At 49.2% G+C, this 11,427-nt stretch overlaps 1 protein-coding gene across 1 annotated transcript; it reads left to right on the forward strand.

Annotated features, from left to right (window-relative positions):
• Nucleotides 1-3,197: 3,197 nt before the first annotated feature.
• On the forward strand, nucleotides 3,198-3,788 carry LOC116501597 (olfactory receptor 14C36-like). The gene has a single exon (XM_032207191.1). The coding sequence runs from the start codon at nucleotides 3,198-3,200 to the stop codon at nucleotides 3,786-3,788; it is 591 nt and encodes a 196-aa protein (XP_032063082.1).
• The last annotated feature ends 7,639 nt before the right edge of the window (nucleotides 3,789-11,427 follow it).

Here is an 11,427-nt window from a genome sequence, read left to right on the forward strand (position 1 = left end):
GGCAGTGCATGGGGATCAGTTAGGGGTTTCCTGAGCAATTTCAGCCTGGAACTGTCCATGGGAGGAACATCACCCATGAGCACAGGAGAACAAACCAAATAATATGGAGGGATCAGGGGTAGTTCCTGAAATCTGGCAGAAAGCCCGCAGGGACACCCACCATGTGTGCATGATCTCTCCATGGCCTCTTCCAGGGGGGGCCTGCAAACACCCTCAGAAACTGGGAGGTTGGCTCCTGACTGCTACTTCTTCAGAGGCTTGCTCAAGCTTTCAGTAGCTGCAGGTCAGGAACTTGGCACCTCAGGGCTCATTGTCATGCAAACTTCCAAACAAAGTGAGTCTTGGTGCATCATCTTCCTTAAGTCTTCATCTCCTAGAGGGAGAGCTAAAGACATTTGAGTAGAAGAGTCAAAGTGGAAAGATTTCTGTATTCATAACGGTAAGTTATGAATACATTTCCATATCACACATTGAGTTTTGGCTGCTCCTTGGGATCCTGGCAGCAGTCGCAACCTCTGGCTGGGCAATAGAATCAATGCCTGAATAAGAATTTTAAGCAAACCTGAGCCATAAATAAAAAAATAAATTGTCCTTGATGGAATAAGTACGTAAGAGGTCTTCATTTTCAAAAATGTGAGGGTTGTCTGTACATTTCCATGACAGGTTTCATAGGCCGAGGGCACGGACCAGCAATACTCTTTGGCACTTCCCTTGTATGGAAACATAAAGTCATCTAGCCATTACCAAAAATGAGTTTCCTCCCCACTCTTTGAATGGAGACACTGTGTTCCCAGTGTCCCTTAAACTTTTTCTTTAAGGGCATGCTGCACATCTGCATTTCCTATCTCAACGGAACTGGGAGCAGTAGAGGTGAAAAAGGTTGGCTGTGTTCTGCCACTCGTGAGTGGAGAAGGATTTTGTGCACGGGACCGCTGCTGCCCCTGCTAGCCACACGGAGCTCTGTGTGGGAGCACTGACATCTCACCTTCTGCATCTCATACGGCCTGTATTTGTCCAGTTAACTGAGTAGCTACCCTGAGCTGGGTCAGGCAGCGTGGGGATGTTTATGGGAGCACCGTCATTGCAGTCAGAGGTTATCTAGCAAATGCAGCTGGTGGGGAACCAGGGGAAAAGTGTATCTCCATGTTGGGAGTGACTCCATATGGTCAGCTGAAAACTGGCCTGTGCTTCACAAAAGGACAACAAAATGGACAGGATCACTTGTCCTACAAGTGGATGGACGTCACCTACCCTTTGCAGGTTGGCCAAAAGAAATATGCTTGATACGTAAAACTGACGGACTAAGATGCTGCCCTGCCCTCCAGAGGATTTTTGCATATCAGGGAGCTGAGCCAAGGACCTCACACAAGCTGAGTCCCCTTCCAGCATCAGGACTGCAAACCTAGGATGAGATGCCTCAACTGATGGAGCTGAACGCCTTCCCTCCCCACAGGTCGAGGTAGTCTCTGCTGTCACTTTCTGGGTGCCCTGTGCAGGAAGGTGAAGGAAAGATGATTCACATGAAACTATTTGAGTGATGGAAGCCCTAACGCTGTTGGAAAGCAGTCTCTTTCCCCAGCTGAGGGAGGGAACGTGTGATTCCTTCATTCTGTTTCCAAGGAGGCTCCCCAGGAGCCCTGTGGACATCTCAAGGGAGCCCAGAGGAGACAAGGAAAGGAGGCCGTATCTACAGACAGACAGCTCTGCCCAGGAGCAGCTCCTCTGCAAGGCACAGCAGGGCTGGGTGCACTGCCTGCATGTGGAGAGGAGATGTGAGACAGAAACCAGTACAAGCTTTCTGCATGTGGAATCCAACTCAGAGCTCATTGCAGGAGAAACCTGCACGGCAGCTGGCACAGCCGAGCTCTTGCTGCACTGCAAGGAGGATTTTCCTGCACACCCCAAGAGGAGAAAGGCATGAAAAGAGCGGTCAGAACCAGTGGGGCATGGAGGGCGGCTGACAGCTGGCTGGAGGAGAAATCCACACACCCCTTGACATGACAAGTCTCGGTCTGCAGGATCAAGTGGATGAGTATCCTGGTGGAACAGTTTAAAGCTAGCATATACTCCAGTCATAGGACATCTGTCAGGGGGTGCTCACGGTTCCTCTGCTGTGGACGAAAAGGATGTGAACAGACAGAGATGCCCCTGGGCAGGGCCTCTGCTTGCAGGAGGCGTCTGCAGGGCAGAGATGAGCACAAAGTGTTTGCAGTGAGCTCTGTGAACCTGTGCAGGGAGCAGACACGGGGACGGAGCAACAGCTCGCGGCAGTGCCAGCTCCGGGGAGCAGAGGCAGGGCACATTCCCTCCCTGGAGCAAGCCCCACTCTCCCCCACTGCCCAGAAGACCCCAGCTCAGGAGCCAGCAACTCTGAGGCTGGAGCTCCATGAGACGAGAGGTGCCTGTCTCCTGCAGCGTGGCACACAGCCACGAGGCTAAAAGCCTCCGTCCCTCAGTGTCACTGCAAGGTGCTGAGCACAGCTGGGCGAGGAAAAGGCTTTGCTGCACGCCCTTCTCCTCCTGGCTGAATTAGTGGCAGCGCTGCAGTATTTTTCCTTGGTTTGCCACTCCTGGTGTGTGCTTTTGCTCCCTGGGCTGGGGTGCTGGGTGTGGATCAGCTTCTGTTCTGACACTGACTTGCCCTGGAGGTGTCCTGGTGAGAATTCGCGTCTACTTCTCAAAGAGAAAATCACTGTGTCTGCAGGGCTGACGAATGGCATGGCTTGTTCTCCTTTCATCTCCATGGGTGGGATTTCGCAAAAAATGGCGCGGGTTTTCATCAGAGAAGTCTCTCCTTAACTTCTTGTTATCATTTCCTCCTCGCACAGCTCGCCCACTCCCAGAGAATCCAAATGCCCAACAGCAGCTCCATCACCGAGTTCCTCCTGCTGGCATTCGCAGACACGCGGGAGCTGCAGCTCCTGCACTTCGCGCTCTTCCTGGGCATCTTCCTGGCTGCCCTCCTGGGCAACGGCCTCATCCTCAGCGCCGTAGCCTGCGACCACCGCCTCCACACCCCCATGTACTTCTTCCTCCTCAACCTCGCCCTCCTCGACCTGGGATCCATCTCCACCATTCTTCCCAAAGCCATGGCCAACTCCCTCTGGGACACCAGGGCCATCTCCTATGCAGGATGTGCTGCCCAGGTCTTTTCCTTTATTTTCTTCATTGCAGCAGAGTTTTATGTTCTCACCATCATGGCCTACGACCGCTACGTTGCCATCTGCAAGCCCCTGCACTACGGGAGCCTCGTGGGCAGCAGAGCTTGTGCCCAGATGGCAGCAGCTGCCTGGGGTGGTGGCTTTCTCAATGCTGTCCTGCACACAGCCAGTACATTTTCCCTGCCCCTCTGCCAAGGCAATGTCCTGGACCAGTTCTTCTGTGAAATCCCCCACATCCTCAAGCTCTCCTGCTCAGATGCCTACCTAAGGGAAGCTGGGCTCATCACATTTAGTTTCTGTGTAGGTACGGGCTGTTTTGTTTTCGTCATGCTGTCCTACGTGCAGATCCTCAGGACTGTGCTGAGGATGCCTTCTGAGCAGGGCTGGCACAAAGCCTTCTCCACGTGCCTCCCTCACCTGGCCGTGGTCTCCCTGTTTGTCAGTACAGGCATGTTTGCCTACCTGAAGGCCCCCTCCATATCGTCCCCAGCTCTCAACCTGGTGGTGTCATTCCTGTACTCGGTGGTGCCCCCAGCTGTGAACCCCCTCATCTATTCCATGAGGAACAAGGAGCTCAAGGAGGCACTGAGGAAGCTATTGCAGTGTGCAAGGCCTCAGCATCGCTAAGGTACCCGTATTGCTCCTGTTGATGGTTGGAGCAGATGATCCTGGAGGTCTTTTCCAACATTAAGGATTCTATCTCACACCCAGCACAGACCGGGACAAGACAGGAACATCTTAGTTCACATATATTTCAAAGTTGTGTTTCTTTCTTGGCAATATCAGCCCTATTTATTTTTTTTTCTTTTCCTTTTATCCCACTTCTACCTGTTTTTCTAACCCAAAGACTTTGGATGCATGTACAGGTAAGCTTTCTCTATAACAGACTAAATAAAGGATCCATCCGATGGGCATTTGCCTCAGCTCTGGCTTCTCATAACTTCTCTTCAGGTACAGGAGTGGTTGTAGGATAAAGAACGCAGCTGGAACGCGGAGAAAAAGCCCTGCTGGCCCTTGGGGTTGCTCTGTTCTTCACCGGCAGACAATGCCTCTGTGCAGCCTTTGAGTCAGGACTGATGCTTTCTTGAACCCACAATGTCAGCAACAGGACATGGCCCTTTTGGTGCTGGTCATCCTTCTCGTCCATTCTGTCCTCTAGTGTCACCACTGAATCAGAACTGGTTAGCACCACCATCAGTATGGTTTTCCAAACTGCAGTGGGGAAAGCACTTAGTGACTTGACCTAATGTTAAAACTCTCCCTGCTCAGAGCAGATCTCGGTACTAGAATGCTCCAGAGGTCTCTTCCATTTCAAATCCTCGAGGAGAAAAGGGGCTGGGGAGTGGAGGCAGGAGTAGGGAACACTGCTGTGGGTTGAGGCATTGCTGTCATTTGTAATCCCTGCTCCACGTTGTCCTAGGGCTTACACAGTGAATGAGTCCATCCTCAAAGGAAGGCTCTGCTCCATGGGCACCAGCTGTCCATCTGGTTTGGAGATACTGCAGAAAAGTGCTCCAAACACTGCCAGGCATTGCAGAGTCCCACATTCACTGAGCCTGGAAGGGACCTCCAAAGATCATCTAGTCCACCCCCCCCACTCAAGCACGGACATCCAAAACAGGTAGCCCAGGCCCATTTCCAGTTGGCTTTTGGGTATCTCCGCTGATGGAGACTCCATCACCTCTTAGGGAAACTTGATCCAGTCTTTGGTATCCCTCACAGTAAAAAAGGTGTTTTTCTAGGTAGAATTTCATGTATTTCCAGGTCTATTTCCTGTCCCCGGGCACTGTTGAGGATGTCAGCAGAAAATATGTCATACTGAATCCAGCATCCCAAGAGAGAAGAGGCTGCTGCCACTCAGTGTCCCCACAAACAAGTGATGCACAATACAATTGCTCACCACCCGCTGAGCGATGCCCAGCCTAACCCCGAGCAGTCCGGCCCCCTCCCCCCGACTAGACACCCCTATATATTGTTTAGCATGATGTCAGATGGTATGGAATACCCCTTTGGCCACTTTGGGTCAGCTGTTCTGGGTCTGTCCCCTCCCAGCTCTTGCTTCACCCTCAGCCTGCCCGCTGGCAGGACAGAGCGAGAAGCTGAAACGTCCTTGGCTTGGTGTAAGCACTGCTCTGTGACAATTAAAACATCAGCATGTTATCAGCACTCTTCTCATCCTAAGCCAAAAGGTAGCATTCTACCAGCTACTAGGAAGAAAATTAACTCTGTCCTAACTGAAACTAGGACATCTATCCACCCCTTATTCCATACCATTGATGTCATGCTAAGGTTACACTCTTTCCCATACATTCTAATTAATCACCATTTTCATCTAGGGTAGATAGTAATCATGGTAGTGATGACATACAGTATTATATAATAATTAACATGATACAATTCAACTCATGGGCTATTCTCACCCAGTATTAAATCCCCTTGGGGTACACACCAGACCTCTCCGTTCTTTTGCATTAGCCACCAAGCGCATCCTGGTCCCTGAGCAAAAGCAATTCCACGAATGAGTTTGTCTTTTGCTGAGGCAGGAGTAGCCCAGACTGTTTTACCCAGCATATTTCTTACGTGCACTACAGGAACTTTATTCCCTTCTACAGTACGTAACAGGTTTGATTGGGCAGGTCCAGCTCGGTTGGCAGATCCCCTAGTATTGACTAACCAGGTGGCCTTTGCCAAATGCGTATCCCAATTTTTGAATGTTCTAGCACCCATTGCTTTCAGTGTAGTCTTTAACGGTCCAATGTATCATTCAACTTTCCTGGAGGCTGGTGCATGATAGGGGATGTGATACACCCACTCAATACCATGCTCTTTGGCCCAAGTGTCTATAAGGTTGTTTCGGAAATGAGTCCCATTGTCTGACTCTATATTCTTTCTGGGGTGCCATGTCCCCATAGGACTTGCTTTTCAAGGCCCAGGATAGTGTTCCGGGTGGTGGCATGAGGCACAGGATATGTTTCCAGCCATACAGTGATTGCTTCCACCATTGTAAGTACATGGCGCTTGCTGTTGTGGGTTCAAGGGAGTGTGATGTAATCAATCTGCCAGGCCTCTCCATATTTATATTTCAGCCATCGTCCTCCATACCAAAGAGGCTTTGACCGTTTGGCTTGCTTGATTGCAGCACGTTTCACGGTCATGAATAACCTGTGCTATAGTGTCCATGGTCAGGTCCACCCCTCGATCACAAGCCCAACTGTATCTCTACCTTGATGGCCTGAGGTGTCATGGGCCCATTGGGCTCTAAATAATTCACCCTTATGTTGCCAGTCCAGGTCCACCTGAGCTACTTCGATCTTAGTAGCCTGATCCACCTGCTGGTTGTTTTGATGTTCTTCAGTAGCCCGATTCTTGGGCACATGAGCATCTACATGGCGTACCTTTACAACCAGGTTCTCCACCCGAGCAGCAATATCTTGCCACAATGCAGCAGCCCAGATGGGTTTGCCCCTGCACTGCCAATTGTTCTGCTTCCACTGCTGTAACGACCCCCACAGGGCATTTGCTACCATCCATGAATCAGTGTAGAGATAGAGAACTGGCCACTTTTCTCGTTCAGCAATATCTAAAGCCAACTGAATGGCCTTCAATTCTGCAACCTGACTCAATTCACCTTCTCCCTCGGCAACTTCTGCAACTCATCGTGTAGCACTCCATACAGCAGCCTTCCATCTCCGATGCTTTCCCACAATATGACAGGACCCATCAGTGAGCAGGGCATATTTCTTCTCATTTTCTGGTAGCTTGTTGTACAGTGGGGCTTCTTCAGCATGGGCCACCTCCTCCTCTGATGATATCCATAATATTTGCCTTCTGGCCAGTCCATAATCAATTCCAAGATTTCTGAGTGACTGGGGCTTCCTATTTGAGCCTGCTGAGTAATCACTGCAACCCACCTGCTCCACGTAGCATCAGTTGCATGATGTGTAGAGGGGACCCTTCCTTTGAACATCCAGCCTAGTACTTGCAGTTGTGGTGCCAGGAGCACCTGCGCTTCAGTACCGACCACTTCCGAAGGAGATTGAACTCCTTCATATGCTGCCAATACCTCTTTTTCAGTTGGAGTGTAACGGGCCTCAGATCCTCTGTATCCCCACCTCCAAAACCTTGAGTTTCCCCAGGCTCTTTCTGCCAGAGGCTCCAGGTGGGGCCAGCCTCCCCGGCTGTGGTGTAGAGCACATTCTTTATATCTGGTTCTGTTTGGACTGGCCCAAAGGCTACTGCATGAATTATTTTCTGCTTAATTTGTTCAAAGGCTTGAAGTTGCTCAGGGCCACATTTGAAATTATTCTTCTTACGGGTTACTTGGTAGAGCGGGTTTACAATCAGACTGTAATTTGGAATGTGCATTCTCCAAAACCCCACGACCCCTAGGAAAGTTTGTGTTTCTTTTTTGCTAGTTGGTGGAGACATAGCTGTTATTTTGTTGATCACATCCATTGGGATTTGACGACGTCCATCTTGCCATTTTATTCCTAAAAACTGGATCTCTCGTGCAGGTCCTTTAACTTTATTTCGTTTTATGGCAAAACCAGCCTTCGGAAGGATTTGGACTATTTTCTGCAGGTGTTCAGGAGACATCCTGTGTTCCAGCGCAGACTGGATCAGTCCATAGCAAATGGTAGGGCTGTGTTTCCATCCCTGGGGCAGCTGATTACAAGTGTATAGGACACCCTTCCAAGAGAAAGCAAACTCTGGTCTGCACTCTGCTGCTAAAGAGATGGAGAAAAATGCATTAGCAATATCAGTTGTGGCATACCACTTGTCTGTCTTTGATTCCATTTCGTACTGGAGTTCTAGCATGTCCGGCACTGCAACACTCAACGGTGGTGTGACTTCGTTCAGGCCATGATAGTCCACTGTTAGTCTCCACTCACCATTAGATTTTCGCACTGGCCATATGGGACTACTAAAGAGTGAGTGAGTCTTGCTGATCACTCCTTGGTTCTCCAGTTGATGAATTGGATGGGTATCAGGGAGTCTCGGTTGGTGCGCTATTGCTGCCGGTGCAAAGTTGTGGTAGCGATTGGAACCTGCTCTTCTTCGACCCCCATCAACCCCACAACAGAAGGATCCTCACAGAGACCAGACAAGGTTGACAAATGTTTAATGTCCTCTGTCTCCAAGGAAGATATGCCAAAAGCCCACCGGAACCCTTTTGGGTCCTTGAGATATCCTCTTCTAAGATAGTCTACACCAAGAATGCACAGAGCATCCGGGCCAGTCACAATACAGTGCTTTTGCCACTCATTCCCAGTCAGACTCACTTTAGCCTCCAATACAGTTAACTGCTGGGATCCCCCTGTCACTCCAGAAATACAGATGGGTTTTGACCCTTTAGAGCTTGATGGCATTACCGTACACTGTGCAGTGGTGTCTCCTAAAGCCGTATGCTTCTATGGGTCTGAAGTGCCAGGCTATCGAATCTACACAGTCCAGTAAACCCAATTGTCCCGTTCCTCCCCCTGGCTGGAGGCACAGCCCCTCTAATCATGGTCATAATATTCATTACTGTGTCTGGGGGACTGCCTGCTTGAAATAGGAGCAAGAAGTTTCTCACAGAACCCTTTTTTTTTTTCTGATTGTTTTTCCTTGCAACTCACGTACCCATGCCTCTAGGGTCACGGTAGATTTTCCATCCCATTTTCTCATGTCCTCTCCAGGGTCATGAGACCCCATGGTAGGTAAAACCACAGGGTGGCATGGGGTGTGTACCCACCCACTATATTGTCTTCCTTGCACAGAAGGATGCTTACCCCTGACAGCTGAAACACTGGTTTGTACAGGTGGAGAGGAAGATAAATTCTCTTCAAGTTGCTGGAACTCTTCGGAAAGTTTCTCCACAGCCCAGATGCAGGACTGTAGGGAAGAGGAAATACTTTCTTTGTACTGCCGGAGTTGTTTATCTACTTGTGCCGCCCAGCACTGTTTTGCTTGCTGTTGGCTTACTCAATAAATTCCTTTCTATGATTAATACAATGGTCTCTGAAAAATTAATTAAGGGGGCAATTTATAACAACTGCAGCTTGCCAGGACCTGCAAGGCAATCATAGAGCATCCGGGCCCAGGCTCTTCACCGTGGCCATGAGCCCTGCCTGCCCTCCTCCTGCTATGCTGCAGCAGAGGGGACCCCCAGCCAGCCCCTGCATGGGACTCTGCCACACGCCTCGCCCCAGCCCTGTCCAGCGTCCTCCTTGCTGCTCTCTGATGCACACCAGTGCATCACTCCCAGTGCATGCCGGCCAGCACATCTGCTGAGGGCCAGGGCAGCCTCTGCAGGGGCAGGAAGCTCAGCATGGCCCTTGCAGCCCCCTGCCCTGGGCCTGCCTCTCCCCTTGCCCTCGGCACCGGCCTTGTCTCTGCTGGCAGGAGCACTCTTGGCATGCACCTCCAGGCCTCCCCTCACCTGCAAATAGCTGGCACAAATGTGTCCTCACAACCAGCACCACCCGTTGGGCTACTTCTCCTGGCCTCACCCACCCCAGTGACTTGACTCCTTATCTCTGCTGGGCCCCACCTCCTGCACCAAAATTCATCCCTTGGCTGTCAGCATCCTCTCCCCTGTCCTGTGGGATGACCGTGCTATGGTGCAATGTGTTTCCAGTGGGCTGTCTACCAGACACAGTAATGAACACCGTGAGCAGGACTAGAGGGGTCCTGCTTCCAGCCAGGGGGAGGTGGGGAGGAAAGAGACAATCAGGTTTACTGGACTTTGTATATTCAATGACCTGGCACATCACACCCACAAATGTATCAGGCTCTACTGGGCACCGGTGCACAGAGTAATGTGCACCCTAATGCCATCAAGCTATAAAGAGGTAGAACCCACCTGTATTTCTGGAGTGACGGGGGGATCCCAAGGGTTAACTGTCTTGGAGGCTGAAGTGAGTCTAACTGGGAAGGAGTGGTAAAAGCACCCCATTGGGACTGGCCTGGAGGCTTTGTGCGTCCTTGGCAGGACTACTTCAGGAGAGGGTACTTCAAAGTTCCAGAAGGGCACAGGTGGGTCTTTGGCATAGCTGTCTTGGAGACAAAGGACATTAAACAGTTGTGTCTACCTTGCTAGGTCTTCCACAGAATCCTTCTGTTGTGGGTTTGCTGAGGGTTGAAGAACAGCAGATGTCGATGGCTACCATGGTGGCGCACCCAAGGCAGCATCACGTTAACCGAGACTCCCTGATTCCCATCCATGATCTGGTTCATCGACTGGGGAGCCAGTGTGTAGGTGTAGAACTTAGTAGCATGGTTTAGTGATGGACTTGTCAGTACTAAGTTAAAGTTGCAAGATCTGGGTTACATGTCCCTGAGTAGTGTAAGGCACAAGGCAATTCTTTTTGCCTTTTGCATCTGTAGCACAGGAAGTATGACTTTGCCCTACTCTGTTGGCTGGATAGGTCTTTTCATATTACTTAATCTAGTTTTCTGTGGCTGGAATGGGAAAATTTCCCAAAAGAGGCCAAGCTCCTGGGTACAGCTACAGCCACTTGAAGAAATATTTTCTTTACTTTTCATCCTGAGTTTTCCACAGAAGACCCAAGAGAGACCATGGATGTCCAGGTGCCTACTAAGATTCAAGCTGAATTTCTCAGGTTCCAATGGCCATTTCAATTTTATTATTTTATTTTATTTTATTTTATTTTATTTTATTTTATTTTATTTTATTTTATTTTATTTTATTTTATTTTATTTTATTTTATTTTATTTTATTTATTTTATTTTATTTTATTTTATTTTATTTATTTTATTTTATTTTATTTTATTTTATTTTATTTTATTTTATTATTTTATTTTATTATTTTATTTTATTATTTTATTTTTCCCAAGGAACCCCTGACTTTTCTTAGAAAGGGTTTCATGTGCTGTGTTGTGCTGCAGTTCCAGGGGTGAAGACCAGGGCTGGCAGTGGAGGTGTCAGACCTCCAGAGTCTGCTTTTCCTCCAGATGGAAGTCTCCAAAGAATTCACCCTGGATCAATATCCATAGGAGAATGATGCTCAAAACTGAACTGCAGCAAAATTCAGCCTTTAAAACAAGAAAATATTTTTCTTAGGTGCTTTTTGAAATCTTCTTCCTCAGCTATGCCATGCAAGCTCTGCAGTTAGCTGTACAAGGTGTGAAGGCTTGAAGAAAACTATGGAAGAGATGTTAGGAGTTCCTTCGCTTTCATGAGTTCCATGGTGGATTTTGGTGCTGAGTCTATGAAGCTCAGGTACTGAGAGAAAAGTGATGTAACTGCTTGAACAAGTAAAGC

The sequence above is a fragment of the Aythya fuligula genome, unplaced genomic scaffold, assembly GCF_009819795.1.
Source record: "Aythya fuligula isolate bAytFul2 unplaced genomic scaffold, bAytFul2.pri scaffold_52_arrow_ctg1, whole genome shotgun sequence".
NCBI lineage: Eukaryota > Metazoa > Chordata > Aves > Anseriformes > Anatidae > Aythya > Aythya fuligula.